The 16,998-nt window shown below is 37.7% G+C and overlaps 1 protein-coding gene across 3 annotated transcripts in view; it reads left to right on the top strand.

Moving 5' to 3' along the window:
* The window catches only part of LOC114047023 (target of rapamycin complex 2 subunit MAPKAP1), a 328,986-nt gene that overhangs the window by 176,839 nt on the left and 135,149 nt on the right, over positions 1–16,998 (top strand). For all 3 annotated transcript variants that reach the window (XM_027867678.1, XM_027867679.1, XM_027867677.1), the window contains one exon: positions 5,179–5,355. In XM_027867678.1, coding sequence (XP_027723479.1) covers positions 5,179–5,355 — 177 coding nt within the window. The remainder of the gene's footprint in view (positions 1–5,178; positions 5,356–16,998) is intronic.

Raw genomic sequence — 16,998 nt, 5'->3', positions numbered from 1 at the left:
CAGGCCACAAGAGTAATAAGCACATCTTTCCTTAGATCACACCACTTTGGAAGAACCACTGACAGATCTCCAGAATTACCTCTGAATACAGCTACACAAAAAACCTGAAGCTTGGGATGGTTTCCTCTCCACTCCAGAAGCAGAGTCCTATATTAGCATAGAGTTAAAAGTTTAAGAAAGGGAGTGGGGGGCTGGAAAAACGAGCAAACAGCAGAAAAAGATCCTGACCATAGAAAGTTACTGTCATGACAAGGAAGATCAAAACACAAACTCAGAAGAAGACAACAAAGTCAAAATTCCTACATCCATAGCTTCAAAGAAAAATATGAATTGGCCTCAGGCCACGGAGGAGCTCAAAAAGGATTTTTGAAATCAAATTAAGAGAGTTAGAGGAAAAATTGGGAAGAGAAATGAGAAAGATGCAAGAAAATCATGAAAAAGAGTCAACAGCTTGGTAAAGGAGGCACAGAAAAATACTGAAGAAAATAACAGCTTAAAAAACAGAATAGGCCAAATGGTAAAAGAAGCACAAAAATCCAGTGAAGAGAAGAATACCTTTAAAAACCGAATTGGCTAAATGGGAAAAGAAGTACAACAATTTACTGAAGAGAACTCCCTAAAAAGCAGAATTGGCCAAATGGGAAAAAAAAAAGTACAAAAATTCACTAAAGAAAGGAACTCCTTAAAAAGTAGAATTGGCCAAGTGGAAAAGGAGGTACAAAAGCTTAGTGAAGAAAATAATTCCTTAAAAATTAGAATTGGGCAAGTGAAAGCTGTCTTTATGAGACATCAAGAAACAATAAAACAAAATCAAAAGAATGAAGAAATAGAAGAAAATGTTAAGTATTTCACTTGGGGGGAAATGACCTGGAAAATATATCCAAGAGAGATAATTTAAGAATCATCGGACTACCTGAAAGCCAAAACCAAAAAAAGAGTCTAGACTTATCTTTCAAGAAATTATCAAGGGAAACTGCCCTGAGATTCTAGAACCAGAGAGTAAAATAGAAATTGAAAAAATCCATTTATCTGGGGCAGCTAGGTGGCACAGTGGATAGAGCACAGGGCCTGGACTCTGGGCAAGTCACTTAATCCCAATTGCCTCACCAAAAAAAAAAAGAAGAAGCAGCAGCAGCAGCAGCTTAAAAAGAATTCATTTATCACCTCCTGAAAGAGATCCCAAGATGAAAACTCCCAGGAATATTATAACCAAATTCCATAGCTCCCAGGTCAAGGAGAAAATTTTATAAGCAGTTAAAAACAAAGCAATTCAGATTGTAAAGCCACAGTCAGGATAACACAAGATTGAGCAGTTTCTACATTAAAGGATCTGAGGGATTATGATATTCTCGAGGGCAAAAGAGCTAGGATTACAACCAAGAATCACCTACCCAGCAAAATTGAGTTTAATCTTTCAGGGGAAAAAATGAACATCCAATGAGATCGAGGACTTTCAGACATTCCTGATGAAAAAACCAGAGCTGAATAGAAAATTTGACTTTCAGATACAAGACTCAAGAGAAGTATAAAAAGCTAAACAGGAAAGAGGAATTATAAGAGTTTCAGTAAAGTTAAATTGTTTGTATTCCTACATAGAAAAATGATACTTGTAACTCCTAAAAACTTTCTCATTATTAGGGCACTTAAAAAGAGTATACATGTACAGGGTGAATGGGTGTGAGTTGAATGTAATGGGATGATTGTCTAAAATTAAGGGATGAGAAAGAAGAATGCACTAGGAAAAGAGGAAGGGAAAGATAGAATGAAGTAAACTATCTGACATAAAAAAGTCACGAGAACTTTTACAGTGGAGGGGAAGATAGAGGAAGGGGCGGGGTGGGGGAGCACATGAACTTTATTCTCATTGGAATTCAATTTCACATGGTCTGTGAGTGTAGAGATCTCTTATGGAAAGTAGGAGAGGAAGGGGACAAGAGAGGGGAGGGGCAGCTGATAGAAGTGAGTAGATTAGGGAGGTAAAAGTCAGAAGCAAAATACTTTTGAAAATGGACAGGGTGAAGGGGAGGAGAGAGAGAGAGAAAATAAACAGGGGGGAGATATGAAGGAGGGAAATACATAGTAATCATAACTGTGAAAAAATTTTATAGCAGCTTCTCTGATAAAACCTCATTTCTCAAATATATAGAGAACAGAGTCAAATTTATAGGACTATGAGCCATTCCTCAATTGATAAATGACCAAAGGACATGAACAGGCAATTTTCAGATAAAGTAATCAAAGCTATCAATGAAAAAATGCTCTAAATCACTATTGATTAGAGAAATTTAAATTAAAACAACTCTGAACTACCATCCCACACCTATCAGATTGGCTAATATAAAAGAAAAAGAAATTGACAAATGTTGGAGGGGATGTGGGAGAATTAAGACACGAAGGCCCTGTTGGTAAAGTTAAATTCTGATTCGACCATTCTGTGTTAATTTACGTAGGTTCCCAAAGTGGGTGATACTGCCCCTTGCGGGGCACTGGAACGGTCCAGGGGAGCCGTAGTAGTTTGAAATGACACAAATTTCAAAAAAACTGTTAAAGGGTTAAAGAAAGTAGATTTCCAGGGGGCTCTGAGTAATATTTTTTTAAAGGAGGCGATAGGCCAAATTAGTTTGGGAACCTCTGCGTGTAGAACAATATGAAACTATTCCCAGAGAGTTATAATACCATCCATACCAAGCAATACCACTACTAGGTCTGTATCCCAAAGAGATAAAAAACAAAAAGGAAAAGGACCTATATGTATAAAAATGTGTATTGTAGTACTTTTAGTGGTGTCAGAGAATTGAAAATTGAAGAGATGTGTATCGGTTGTGGAATGGCTGAACAACTTGGTGAAATTCTATTGTTCTGCAACAAATGACAATCAGGATGCTCTCAGAAAAACCTGCAAAGACTTACATGATGTAAAGTGAAATGGGTAGCATCAGGAGAACATTGTATACAGTAACAGCAATATTTTATGATGATCAACTGTGAATAACATGGCTATTTTCATCTATGTAATGATCCAAGAAAAATGCTATCCATCTCCAGAGAAAGAACTGATGAAGTCTGCATGCAGATCAAAGCATACTTTTTCTTTAGTTTTTTCTTTTTTCTTTTCTTTTCTTTTCTTTTTTTTTTGTTTTTGTCTTCTTTTACAACATGATTTACAGAGGAATATGTTTGGCATAACTGCACATGTATAACCTATATCAAATTGCTTGCCTTCTCAATGAGAGGGGAGGGAAAGGAAGAAGGGGAGAGAATTTGGAGCTCAAAATTTGGGAGGGTAAGGAATGTAATTGTTTTTACTTGTATTTCGGTTAAAAATAAAATGTTAAATTAAAAAAAAAGAATTTCCACGATCTATCCTTTTCCTATCTTATCTAAAATTACTTCCCTTTATGAATCTTAACTGCTCTAGTCAAACTGTACTATACCCTATTCCCACAATATTCTTGGAGTTTTCCAACTTGTCCCTCAAGTCTTGGCTTTGATAATACTTATTACATATCTTCCTTGCTCACCCTAGACTTGAAGCAATTTTCCCTTCTCCTGAATTGTTGCACTTATTCTCTGGTACTAATCTGGTATTCATCTGTTATAGTTATTGTGCTTGCCATATGTATGTTCTCTCTACCATTATTGCTATAAGTTGTATTAGGGAATGGGAATCATCTAAACTTTGTCTTCAGCCAAGCACAGTGCTATGCATTGAGGCAAGATAGCGAAATAGAAAGAGTATTGAGGATGTTCAGCATACTTAATACAAAGGACTCTTGATTCATTCAGAAAAACTAAATTTGAACCTGGCTCTGGCACTGACCTGCCAAGTCATCCAAGAGCTCATCTCTAAATCTCAATTTCCTTTGCTCTAAGATGGAGATAGGGCAGTGAGGTGGCTCAGTGGATAGAGCACTGGGCCTGGAATCAGGAAGACCTGAGTTCAAATCCAGCCTCAGTCACATATTAGTTGTATGACCCTGGACAAGTCACTTAACCCCTGTTTGTCTCAGTTTCCTCACCTGTAAAATGAGCCGGAGAAGGAAATGGCAAACCTCTTAAGTATCTGCCAAGAAAACCCCAAATGGAGTCACAAAGAGTTAGTTACGACTAAAGTGACTGAACAACAACAATAAGAAGGGGATAACCATACTTAGACTACTTATATCCCTGGAGCGTAGTCAGGAAAGTGCTGTGAAGCTGTAGAAAAGTAACTATTTTTATTGAGATGAAATAGCACTGGATTTGGGATTCCAAGGGCCCAAACTCGAGTACTCTGCCACTTGCTTGCAATATGACTTTGGGCAAATCAGTTAACTTTTGTCTTGGTCTAATTTGTGAAATGAATGTAATAACCTCATAGGGTTATCCCGAGTATCGCACTTTGTAAATGTAAAATGCTACAGAAATATGAGCTATCAGTATTGTTACTGTCTTTACTGCTTATGTGGCACTTGTTATAAACTACCTTGTATTGTTGTTATTGGGTTCATGGACTTGTCTTATCTCTCCCATTAGACCTGTAAGCTTCTGGAGTGCAGGGGCTGTTTTCAGTATCTTTGAATCCATCATGAAGTACTTTCACATAGTAGGTACTCAGTCATTTATTCAGTAGCTGAATAAAGTACTGTAAACTACTGTGATTGATTCTGAGTAATACAGTGATACAAGACAATTCTGAAGGACTTGACGGAAAATACTATCCATTTCTAGAGAAAGAACTGATGCATACTTTTTCTACTTTATTTTTCTTCTTCTTTTTCTTCTTGTTTTGGTCTGCTTTCTTTTACAACATGGCTAATATGGAAATAATATTTTGCATGACTTCACATCTGTAATATATATCAAATAGTTTGCCTTCTCAAGGTCAGGGAGTGGAGTGAGGGAAAGAATTTGGAACTCAAAATTTTAATGAACAAATGTTTAAAAGAATTTTAAGAGATATAAAGTACTATAAATTAAAAACTGTTTTCACAATTTTTTCCCCTTTTCGGCGTCAACATTTTTGTCTCCCGACTGAAGTGGGATTTGTGGCTAATAATCAGTTCTTACTGATCAGAAGCACAACTTCTACCCCCTCATCTTTCTCCAAGTCTGGTTTCTAGGTTTTCATACCTTCATTTGCATTCCCTAGTTACCCTGCCTTATTTACTTATTTAATGTCTGTCTGTTCCCTTCTAGTGACAACGTCAGTGCTTATTGTCTCCATATTGCTGAGGACGACGGTGAGGTTGACACAGACTTCCCTCCCCTGGATTCCAATGAGCCTATTCATAAATTTGGCTTTAGCACTTTGGCCTTGGTTGAGAAGTATTCATCTCCTGGTCTTGCAGCCAAACAGTCGCTCTTTGTTCGAATGTAAGTATTTACCCAGATTTTAATTTTAGCATTGTGCCCTACTCCCTGTATTTTCTACTGGCCTACTTGGATTTTAACCATATCTTAAAGAATACCGTTTGCAGATACCTATTATTTGACTGATGATTAAAACTCCAAACATACGTGATCATTCCATGTCCTACAACTAGATTCATAGAATATCAAAACTGGAAGAGACTGTAGAATGTACAGTTTGAGAACACAGATTGTTAAAGCTTGGAAAGACTTAGGCGCAGCATATTAAATTGAAGGAGTCTTTAACACATAGACCTGAAAGAGGATCTTAGAGATCATTTAGTCTCATTTTGCAAATGCAGAATTATTTGACAAGAGTAAACTAACTTTCTCAAGGTCACAGAGCTATTTAGTTACAGAACTGGTATGAAAAGCCAAGTGCCCTGACTCCCAGTCCAGAGTGCTTTCTTTTATACCAAGACAGAAATGGAATGTTTGCATTAGCAAACTGTGGAATTTTGGATCTGAACCACTTACTATAGGAAATAGACTGTTGGCAGCATTTGGCTAAGCTTGTTCTATTTAAATTCTGTGAAGTGAGAATTCTGAGTTTCCTTCTTTTTAAGAAGTTTAAGCCCATTCTGTGCTTTTTAGTCCCTTCTCTCTTGTGAGTGTAAATATTTTTTCAAAAATCTAGTTAAACCTAAATTTGATTGTTCCTATTGATTGCCTTTTGTTAAAAAGTAGTCTATAAATTCTCAATCACTGTTCTTAGTTTTGTAACTCATCCATTTCTTAGTCTTCATTCTTAAAGGGTATGCCCATGGGAACACTAGTGATCCTTTTGCTGCCCCCTACTGTTAGTAACCAATGATGTTCAGTAATCTACTGGTGAAACTATAGATTTGTTCGTTTATTGATTTGTTGTTGTTTTTTTAAATAGGTTTTCTTTACTTTTGAAATATTAACTGTGTTTAAGATATTTATGAAAATCACTCTCATGTATTGAATTCTATCATATGATTGTTTTGGGTCTTCTAATCTAATTCATGGAATTCTTAGAAAATACCTCTAACCCTAGAATTATTGATTGTTAGGGTATAGAATATAAAACATTTGATACAACCTGCATGTTTTTTACAAAGTCCTAGAATTTCAGTTTTGGAAGACCAAGTAGTTCAGCCCATGTCTGACAAAGAAACCCCTTTATAGTATATGTACCTGACAGGTGGTTTTCTTGCCTTTATCTCCTGCAATATCCCATTACATTTTTTGATGTAGCCAGTTTCACTTTTACAGATAAAGAAAACATAGTTCAAGAGTCCTTAACTTTCTCTCCACCACTACAGAAGGGAACCTACTCTTTGCCCCAAGAAAAGATCATTTAAGTCAATGAGCATTTATTGAGTACATACTCTTGCCAGATACTGATAACTGCTGGGGATACAAAGAAAGCAAAAACAGCCTGTGCCCTTAAGGAGCTGCATTTCTAATGGCATTGTGAGACATTAGGAAAATAACTAAGTACGGACAGTTCTATACAGAGTGGGTCATTCAGTATGAAGCCTCTTTTGTGTGCCAGGCACTGTGTGAAACACTGGGGATACAAAGAAAGGCCAAAAACAGTCCCTGGTCACAAAGAGCTCACAGGCTAATGGGAAGAATAATGTGCAAATAAACGACTGTAGAAAGAAGATGTAGACAAGGTAAATCAGGGCAGTTTCAGAGGGAAGACACTGAGATTAAAGGATAGTAGGAAAGGCTTCTTGAAGGAGGTAGGTCATTTGAAGGAAGCCAGGAGGCAGGGATGAGAAGGCAAAATAGTCAGGTGAGGGACAGACTGTGAAAAGGCTAAGTTGGAACATAGAGTGCTATATGTAAAGAACAGCCAAGAGGCCAGTGTCACTGGATCACAGAGTACATGAAAGAGAGTAAAAACTGGGAAAGGTGGGGGGAAGGAGGGAGGGCACAGGCTTTGAAGGGCTTTGAATTCCAAACAGAGGATTTTATATTTGATCCTTTAGGTGATAGGGAACCACTGGTAAGTAATGAGTAAGGAGGTCATGTGGTTAGACCTGTACTTAAGGAACATCATTTTGACTGGAGGATGGACGGAGTAGGAAGAGACTTGTGGCAAGAAAACCAACCAGCAGGCTATTATAATGGTCTAGGTATGAGGTAATGAGTTCCTAATCCAGTGGCAACATCAAAGGAGAGGAGGCATATATAAGAGATGTTATAAAGGTCTGGTCAACAGGACTAAGCAGCAGGTTAGTTATGAAGGGTGTTGAGAGAAAGAGAGGAATTGAGGATGACACCTAGTTTTGAGTGGGTCTTGTTGACTATAGGATGGTAATGTCCTCAACAGTAATAAGAAAGTAAAGGTGAAGGAACAGTTTGTGTGTGGAGGAGACGGTGGGATAATGAGTTCAGTTTTGGATATTTTTAAGTTGTATTAAGGTACAGTACATCCAGTTTGAGATACCAATAGACAATTGAAGATGCCAGACTAGATGACAGGAGAGGTTAGAGCTGGATGAAAAAATTTGAGAATCATCATCATAAAGATTAATTGAATCCATGAGAACTGATGAGATCACCACATCAAATAGTGTAGAGGGGGAAGAGAAGAGAGCCCAGGACAGAGTCTTGTTGAAGCCCTAAAGTTAGTGGTTCTCATCTAGATGAAGAACGAACAATAGAGACTGAAAAGAAGTGGTAGGAGAGCCAGGAGGGAAGGATCACAAAAACTTAGAAGATACTGTTAATGTATGAACCTCAAAGGCAGAGAGGTTATTGAGTGTTGGTGGTTGAGGGAAGTCTGAAAGTAACAGTAGGGAACAAGGACCCCACCATGAGTAAAAGCACAGCCAATACTGGAAAGGGTAGCCAGGAAAGTTGGTTCATCAGGAAAGAACCAGGTCTCAGTGAGTACAAGAAATGGAGGAAGGAAGAAATAAAAACGTTTAATGATTTAAGATGAAAATAAGTGTGCTACCTGTTAAGCAGGCATTGCAGAAAGTAGGGTGAAAGGGTTGGGCAGCTTTGGACTGGAAAGTGGTGGGGTGGAGTGGTGTTGGAGGGGTTTGGGAATAAAGGATTGGTCAGTGGGAGCTGGAGAATGAAATTTCAACAGCAGCAACTTGAGGTTGAAAATCATTGGGATAGGGTAGGTATGATGGTGCACAAGTATATTCATCATTGAGAAATGAATTCAGGGATATTATTATTGTTGATAGCAGTTCTCTCTCAGATGAAGTTATTCCCGATTGTCAGGCAGTTGTGTGTAACTGGAAGCCTTAGGTATAAAGGGATTGGGTAAGAAAAGGCCCTGTAGGGCTGTAAGTGGCTAGAGAGGGTGTTGGGAGCTCAAGGGAGTGGCACAGGCAAGGTAAGCCCTACGGTAGCTTGAGAGTTGATGGCAAGTAAAAGTTGAGTGGAAGATGCTAGTAGCTGTGGGAAACAAAAAAGGCCTCTGGCAGTAGGTGGGATTCAAATTGTTTCTGGAAGGAAGCCAAAGAAATTAAGAGATGAAAGTCAGGACGTGTTTCTTGGGACGGGGGGAGCAGACATTGTAAAGGAATGAAATCAGGAGATGGAATGTCATGTTCGGGGACTGTAATGAGGAATGAGGCCAGAGTAGTTGGTTCATTGAATGCTTGGAAGGAAGGAAAGTCAGGAATGAAGCAGCCTGCCTCAAGACATGTACATATATATCTGTATTCACACGCAGTTATCTATGTACAAACACATTCATACAAATATGGATAAAGTACAGGCTTATTTCCATAGATATTCGTTAGGCTCAGCAATCCCCTTCTTGTCTATGTTCTCAATTTTGAAGTCTTTATAACTGGTAAGTCCATGTTTACTGTCCTCTTCCTCAAAATCTAGATAATACTCAAAGCTCCATTCAAATTCATTTATTCAGCAGACATTTACTATTAAAGAGGCCATGTGAGAGACAATAATTGTATATATCACACATAGAGCTCTGGTCATAGAGTTAGGGAATCTGGTTGTGAATACCAGCTCTGATACTAAATTAACCTTAGACAAATTACTTAACCGCTCAGAGCCTCAGTTGCCTCATCTGTAAAATGGGGATAATAATACTTGTACTTACTATCTTACAGAATTGTAAGAAAATTGCTTTGCAAACATTAAAGTACTAAAGAAATATGAGTTGCTATTGCAGATATAAATAACTCATAGCCCCCTACCTTAAGGAATCTAGCTGGGGCAGATAAGATATACATACAGATAAATACAATAAAACTTAGAATGTGATAAGTTTATGTGAGTACTGTAAATTATTATGAGTTTCAATGAGAAGAATCACTTTCATCTCTAGCAATTCATTCAACATGCATTTATTAAGCACTTTACTGCATGTTAGATGTTGAGGTTGCAAAGACAACCAAAAAAAAACATGTCTACTGTCAAGGAATTTAACATTTTATTAGGAAGATATAACATGTAAACCGAGAATACACATGAGAATTTGGGGAGGGGAGGGCTCTGAAAGGGCTTCCCATGGGGGGGTGGTACCTGAGTTGACTCTCAAGCTTAGTCCTGCAGCTGAACTTTCCCTGCCCCAGATATGTGTTATCTCCCCTGATTAGAATGTGAGCCCTTTGAGAGGAGGGTGGAAGATGGAATACTGAGTTTAGAGAACAAGTAGGCAGAGAAGGCTTCATGCAGAAATAAGCATTTGAGGGAGACCTCAAAGGAAAAGTTGTTCATTCGTTTCAGTCATTTTCAACCTTTTGTTACCCCATTTGGGGTTTTCTTGGCAGAGATAATGGAGTGGTTTGTCATTTCCTTCTCTATCTTATCTTACAAATGAGGAAACTGAGACAAACAAGGGTAAGGGGCTTGCCCAGGGTCACACAGTGAGAAAGTGTCCTGAGGCTGGATTTGAACCCAGGAAGACCCCTGACTTCAGGTCCAGCGCACTAACCACTGTGCCACCTAGCTACCCAAAGAAAGGAAGAGTAGAAGGTCAAAATGCATCAGATTCTTGACATTTGTTCCTGGCATATGTGCTCTAAAGGTCTGTCACATAGCGAAGTCATAAGGCTTTTAAATAGGGAAGGAGTGGCATACAAAGGAGCATTGGATTTAGAGTCAGAGGACCTGGCTTCAAATCATGGCTGCTATTTCCCACCGTGTGCACAAGTTCTGAGGTCAGATCCCTTATCTGTAAAGTGAGGCATTAGACTCGATGTTTAAGGTCGCATTGCACTCTAAACCTGTGATCCTATGTTTTTCTCATAATGCTCCCATTACGTGTTTGATTTTTAGTTAATTTTCAGTTGTTTCATGTTCAGAAACCTTTTACTGTTTCCAAATTTTTCATGACCCCATATGGAGTCATGACCTACAGTTTAAGAAGGGCTGGTCTACATGAGTTGTACTGACTAAAAAATTTTTTTTGCTTAGTGTTTAACCCTTAGTGATATTCTTAATTGTTGAAGATTAATACATAGAGTGTTAGAGCTGAGAGGGCCCTTAAAGATCATTGAGTTTATCCCCCTCATTTTCTGCATGAGAGAATGGCCCAGAGAAATATCACTTGCCTACTGTCACTGAGCAAGTGAATGGCTGAGCCGTCAGAGCTCGCATCTCTTGGCTTCTAGTTCATTACGTAGCACTAATAAGTATTAGCAATAAATAGCATGAGTACCTATCCTTTTTACCCTGCAGGGGTTTCCCACTTTTCTCTGCCCTTACCACCATCAAATCTTCCCATGTAACAAAGTAAAAATCTAAACAAAAACTTGACAGAAGGACTAACTACTTCCAAGAGAACATATTCTATTTCTTACCCATAGTTCCTCACCTCTTTACTGAGAAGGAAGTATGTTTCATTATTTTTACTTGGGCACCAAAATTTGTCCTTGCTGGCAATCAGAAACATGAAACCTTTTAGTGTTGTTTTCTTTTATATTATTGTAGTCATATGTATTGTTCACCTTGTTCTTTTTGCTTCACTCTGTATCATTTCATATAGGTCTTCCCATATTTATCCAAATTTCTCATATTCATCATTTCTTATGATCTGTTGTATTCTAATAGGTTCACATACCACAGTTAGTTTATCTATACCTCAATTGATGGGTGCCTCCTTTGTTTCTAGTTTTTTGCTACCACAACAATGCTGCTTTGAATATTTTAGTATATATGGGACCATTCTTTGATCTCCTGGGTATATACCTAGTAGAGGAATCACTGGGTCAGAGGGAGTTGGATTAATTTTCTCATGTAATTCCAAATTGTTTTCCAGAACCCACTGGTAGTGTATTAGCATGCCTGTCTTCCCACAGCCCCTCCAACATTTAGTAATTTGGTCTTTTCCCATCTTTGCTAATTTGATGAGTAGAAGGTGAAGTTTTGATTTGATTTTTCTCTTTTGGACCATTTTTATGTGGTTGCTGACAGTTTGCATTTCTTCTCTTAACTCTTTTATATTTGTGTTATTTCTCTTTATGTCTTACAAATTAGGCCCTCATCAGAGTTTTTTGGTGCAAAGATTTTTCATAACCCAACTGCATTGATTTTGTTTAAATAAACACTTTAATATTACATAATTATGATTGTGTCTTTTATCTTTTATGATCACCTCTGCATCCCTTATCTAGTTTGGGAATTCTCTCTGTGACCATAGTTGTGAAAGTTACTTCCTTCCATTCTATTCTTATTTTTTAAATTACAGCTCCAGGTTTTTAAGCTCCTAGAGAGCAAAAACCAAACATTCTTGTACTTCCCAGAGCATCTGAGTTGCACAGAGTAGGTGTTCAAATATTTGTTTATTGAACGAATGAATGAATCACACTGATTGCTACCAGGGCCCTAGATAAAATTTTTTCTAATAGGGAAATTTTTTTTAATAAGAAGTATGTATAATTTCTTTTTTTCCCCTTCTTTTTTTTCTTTTAGACAAATGTTAAAACTTAAATACGAAATAAGAAAAGAGAAAGAAATATTGTAAACTTAAATATAAGAAAAATAACAAAAAAGTCATGTATACAGCAGAACATAGAGGATTCAAATTATATAGTGATAACTTTTCATTTCAAAAAAGCCTATATATTAAATACTGTTCATAGCTGTCCATCTTTTCTTTGCTTCCTTGTAGGTTTTCTTTTGTTCTTTGCTGTACACTTTTTACTTTGTTCTTTTTTCCTCCTCCCTCTCACCTACTCACCACCCCAAGGCTACAGTTGAGCATTGGTTGTATTTATATATAGGTATTGATATATACATACATATATATACATAAATATATATATATGTATACACACATATACTTTCCCTAAGAGATTCTTCTCCTAATCTTTGTTTTTATGTTTGTGCATATCTCTTTATTTTTCCTCTCTCCTAATTCCCCTACTTTACTTCTACCTGCTACCTTACTCTCCTATTACTTAACCTACCTCCAATCCAGCAATCTCTCCCTTTTCCTCTCATTCCTCTAAATCTAAACTCCCTTCTATATCCCCCTTTTAACCTATTCCCATACCCTCCCCTCTAAAGATCTTTCTTTTATCCTCTCCCCCCTCCCTATCCCCTTAAGAGTTTTATTTCTTTCTAAATTTAGAAGACTTTTATATTCTTCTAAATGTATATGTATTTTCCCCTCTGAAACCCATTCCCGATGAGAGTAGGTTTCCAGAACTAACAGCCCCCCCACCCCATGTAATTCCTCTATATTGTTTCTTCCTCTTGCACCTCATTTGTAAAAGATAATTACTCTTTTAGCTGTACTTGAATGGTTTTATTTTGATCTACCTCAATCTTCCTTATAAGTTATCTAATTACTAGTAACAATCTTAGACATAGGTTTTACATTTTTCCTACATAAAAGGTAAACATTCTATCCTTACTTAGTCCCTAGTAATTGGTCATTGGTATGATACCTTATATTTCTTTTGGCTCTTGTATATTAAATTTTCTATTGAGTTCAGGGTTTTTGTGTTTGTTTGTTTGTTTGTTTGTTTGTTTGTTTTTTTAACAGAGACATGAAAGTCTGATAATTGATCAAATAGCCATTTTTTTCCATTCAGAATTGTGCTTAGCTTTGCTGGGTATGATATTTTTGGCCAGAAGCCAGTTCTTTCGCTCTGCAGTATAACAGAGTTTCAAGACTGGCAATCTTTTAGTGTCACCACTGCTAGGTCTTGTGAGTTTTCCTCATAATATCTCCTTCAGGTGGTGATCTGTGGATTTTTTCTATTTCTGTATTCCCCTCTTGTTCTAATGCTTCAGGACAATTTTCTTTAATTATTTCTTGTGTTATTGTATCAAGATTCTTTTTTTGATCAAAACTTTCAGGTAGTCCAATTATTCTTATGTTTTCTCTTTTTGATCTGTTCTCTAGATCCATTGTTTTTCTTATGTTTCACATTCTCTTCTATTTTTTCATTCCTTATATTTTGTTTTTTTATTTCTTCATCTCTTATAACTTCACTGGTTTCCCCTTGCCCAATTCTGACTTTCAAGGAGTCATTTTCTTCCTTAAGATTCTGGATCTCTGTTTCTAATTGATTGACTTTCTTTTCATAATCTTCTTGTTTTTCTTGTATTATTCTTAGTTTTCTTTTTAGTTTTTCCTCAGTCTCTCTCATTTGATTTTTAAAGTCTTTTTTAAGTTCTTCAATGAGTTCTTTTTGGGCAGGTGACCATTTGACATTACTCTTTGGGGTAGACGAGGGTTTCTTTGCTTCAGTATCCTCCTGTGAACACAAACCCTGATCTTCTCTATTCCCATAATAGCTCCCTATGATTGGATTCTTTCTGTTTTGCCTGTGCTTTTTTTTTTTTTAATTAATTTAGTTTTTATAATCACCTCTAGTCCTGGGCTATGAGGGATGGTGCCTCTAATCCTTTTCAGTTCACCATTCTGACCTTGAACTCAAACCAAGACTTCCAGCCTCCTGTAATGCCCGTAGTAGAGGCGTCCCCACCCCACTGCTTCTGCACTCACAAGACATGTGCTGGTTCCTTCTTGCCCAGGCCACTCTGTGTAGCAGAGCTGGGTCTGACATTCCTTGTCAGAAGAGGTTACCTAGATCTTTTTCGAGATGCCCAATTCCCCTCACTGTCCCGGGGTGAAAGTTCCTGTGGCTGGGCTGAGGCAGCCTCCCAAATCAGCTAACCCCAGGGCTTGCTACTTGTTGTTTAAGCGGCTTGCCACTTGTTGTTGAAGTGGACCCTAGCCCGGTGGTGTTTACTCTTCACAGGGAGGAAATCTTGTCCAGGATTTTTCTTCAGATCTTCTCCAGTTGTCCCAGGAGGACCCCTCTTCTGCCCCTACTCTTATTTGTTTTCATGGCTCTAGGTTCACCCAGAGGTGCTATTTTATCTCTTTTGTGGAGGAAAATCTTGAGAGCTTGAAATTTTCTGATCTACTCCATCATCTTCTCAGAATCTTCTCTGGGAAATTTTTCTTTGTATCCACCTGCCCTCTCTCTAAATCTTTCTCTCAGTTCCCACCTTCTCTCCCTTGCCAATGGATACCCATTACCTTGCAGATCACTGGTTTGTCAGAGCCCTCCATTCCCTTAAATCCCACTCCAAAATTTCCTCCCCTTTACCATCACAATCCAAACTTTCATCTTTGACTCCCAGGAATTTTCAGATACGAGTTGTTCTGATAACCATAAATTAGAATAAGAATGAAACACGAATGAAACTAATCATCACAGGCTATTACATTATAAAAATTAAAAAATATTTAGCCCAGATGAATTCTGATGGGAGGATGAGAGCAGGATTTTTTTTTTTTTGAAGCCAGGGAGGCCTTCAGTTATTTATATGCTATTCTACTTTTATTTCCTCTTGGGAAGATTGATCCTTAAAATGTAGAAGGGTCTTAGAGGTCAACTAATCCAACCCCCTCATTTTAGAGATGAGGAATATGAAGTCTAAGGAGTGGAAATTATTTGCACAAGGTCATACAGTGAACTAGTGCCTGCACCAACACTAAAACTCCTTGCCCCTGATTTTCAGTCCAAGGCTTTTGCTGTTGTTACACAGCTGTGCTAGAACTTAGAGGCTGTGGAACAGATTTCATGGTTGCACAGCTCTACTTCCAAGCTGCTATTTGGTATTACTGTACATAAGCAAAATGAAGTTAGGGCTGCAATCTGTATTCTCTGCTTTTCTTTGAAGGCACAGAACTTATTCTGGCTCTGTTTCAAGAGACAGACATTCCAGAGGGCAAACACATGTGTTTAGTTAGTCTGACCTTTCCAATTTTTGAAGCAACATAATTAATGCTTTCCTTCTTTATTATTTACTTCAGTATGTCTGTCACTTTAAATAGACACAAAGGAAAGTCCTTTCTTCTCTCTAGACAGCAATGATTGCCAAAACGGAAATCAAGTCAGATTCCCAAACATTCAATCATCCAGACTGCATGTGTTCCATTTCTATGAATGAGGACAATCTGGACAGTGGAAATGTTTGTTAATATAACAGAATGAAAAGGAACAACACACAGTTGGTTCTCTGAGACACAAGCAAATAAGAAATACTCCTTTAATTTAGACCCACATTGATGGTCTGAACTTGATTGTATTTGGTCATTTTCCATTTCTTCTCATCAAGGTGCTTTCAGAGCTCCCAATATATAAAGCCAGATAAGAGTAGAGCTCATTCATTACATTCACTAAATTTAAGCCAATCATAGAATGCCTGACTGTTTAGCCTACTTAGATCTAGCCTGGTTTCCCTACATTTTTTAGAAGTTAGAGCTGGAAAGAGCCTCATACATCATTGAATCCAATACCCTCATTTGACAGAGGAGGAAACTGAGACCTTGTCATTGTGATCTGCCCAAAGACACAGAGGTCATTAACAACAGAGCTAGATTTTAAGTCCATGTACTTTCATTTCAACTGTGTGGCTCTTCTTCTTTATACAATGCTGCTTCTTCTCAGTAAAATGCTGCCTATTCTTGCCTAACGTTACATAGAAGTGAATGTGTAAGAAAAAATCCAATGCCTTTTAGTCAAAATAAAGCATAAATGTCCCCAAATACCTCAGTGATAAATGATGATTTCAACCCTTCTTTTATAGGCCACCCACCTCACATATCACTCCTTTAGGAAGACACTTCATTCATATTTCCTTCTTGGTCTTTATTCTTAATTGCTTCTTTCTGATTTGTTATTATCAGAACATTCTGTAGCTAGTTATCCCAGAGAGTCAAAGGATGGAAGTTATGTTTGGTATAATGCAATCCTGCTGTTTTGGTTTTTGTCTTGCATCTCCACTGCCTAGCACATACCCAGGAATGTAATAGGTGCTTGATAAATGCCTGATGCATTGAGTTGGTCAGGAAGCACCTTGCCCCTCGACAGAAGAGAGAGTATTTTTTTGCACTTTTCTGATACAACATTATTGTGCATCATAGTTTTATGTCTGTATCTCTTATCCCCCATCTAGACTGCAGGTTCCATGAAGGCACAGAACAGGCCTTCAAGTCAGCTGGAAAGGTTCCCTGGTCCTTAGAGTACAGTGGCAAAGTAGATGTTAATGCCTCTTCTTTAAAGTCATTTTCATTGATAAAATCATACCAATTATTGATCTTAAACAACTTTGACAGTGGTAAGGACTTTGGTGACAAGAACTTTCTTTTCTGGATCTTCAGTACTGGGG

This window comes from Vombatus ursinus, unplaced genomic scaffold, assembly GCF_900497805.2.
Source record: "Vombatus ursinus unplaced genomic scaffold, bare-nosed wombat genome assembly UNPS02014786.1, whole genome shotgun sequence".
NCBI lineage: Eukaryota > Metazoa > Chordata > Mammalia > Diprotodontia > Vombatidae > Vombatus > Vombatus ursinus.
The sequence above is the reverse complement of the archived record's forward strand: the minus strand, read 5'-3'. Positions and strand labels throughout refer to the sequence as shown.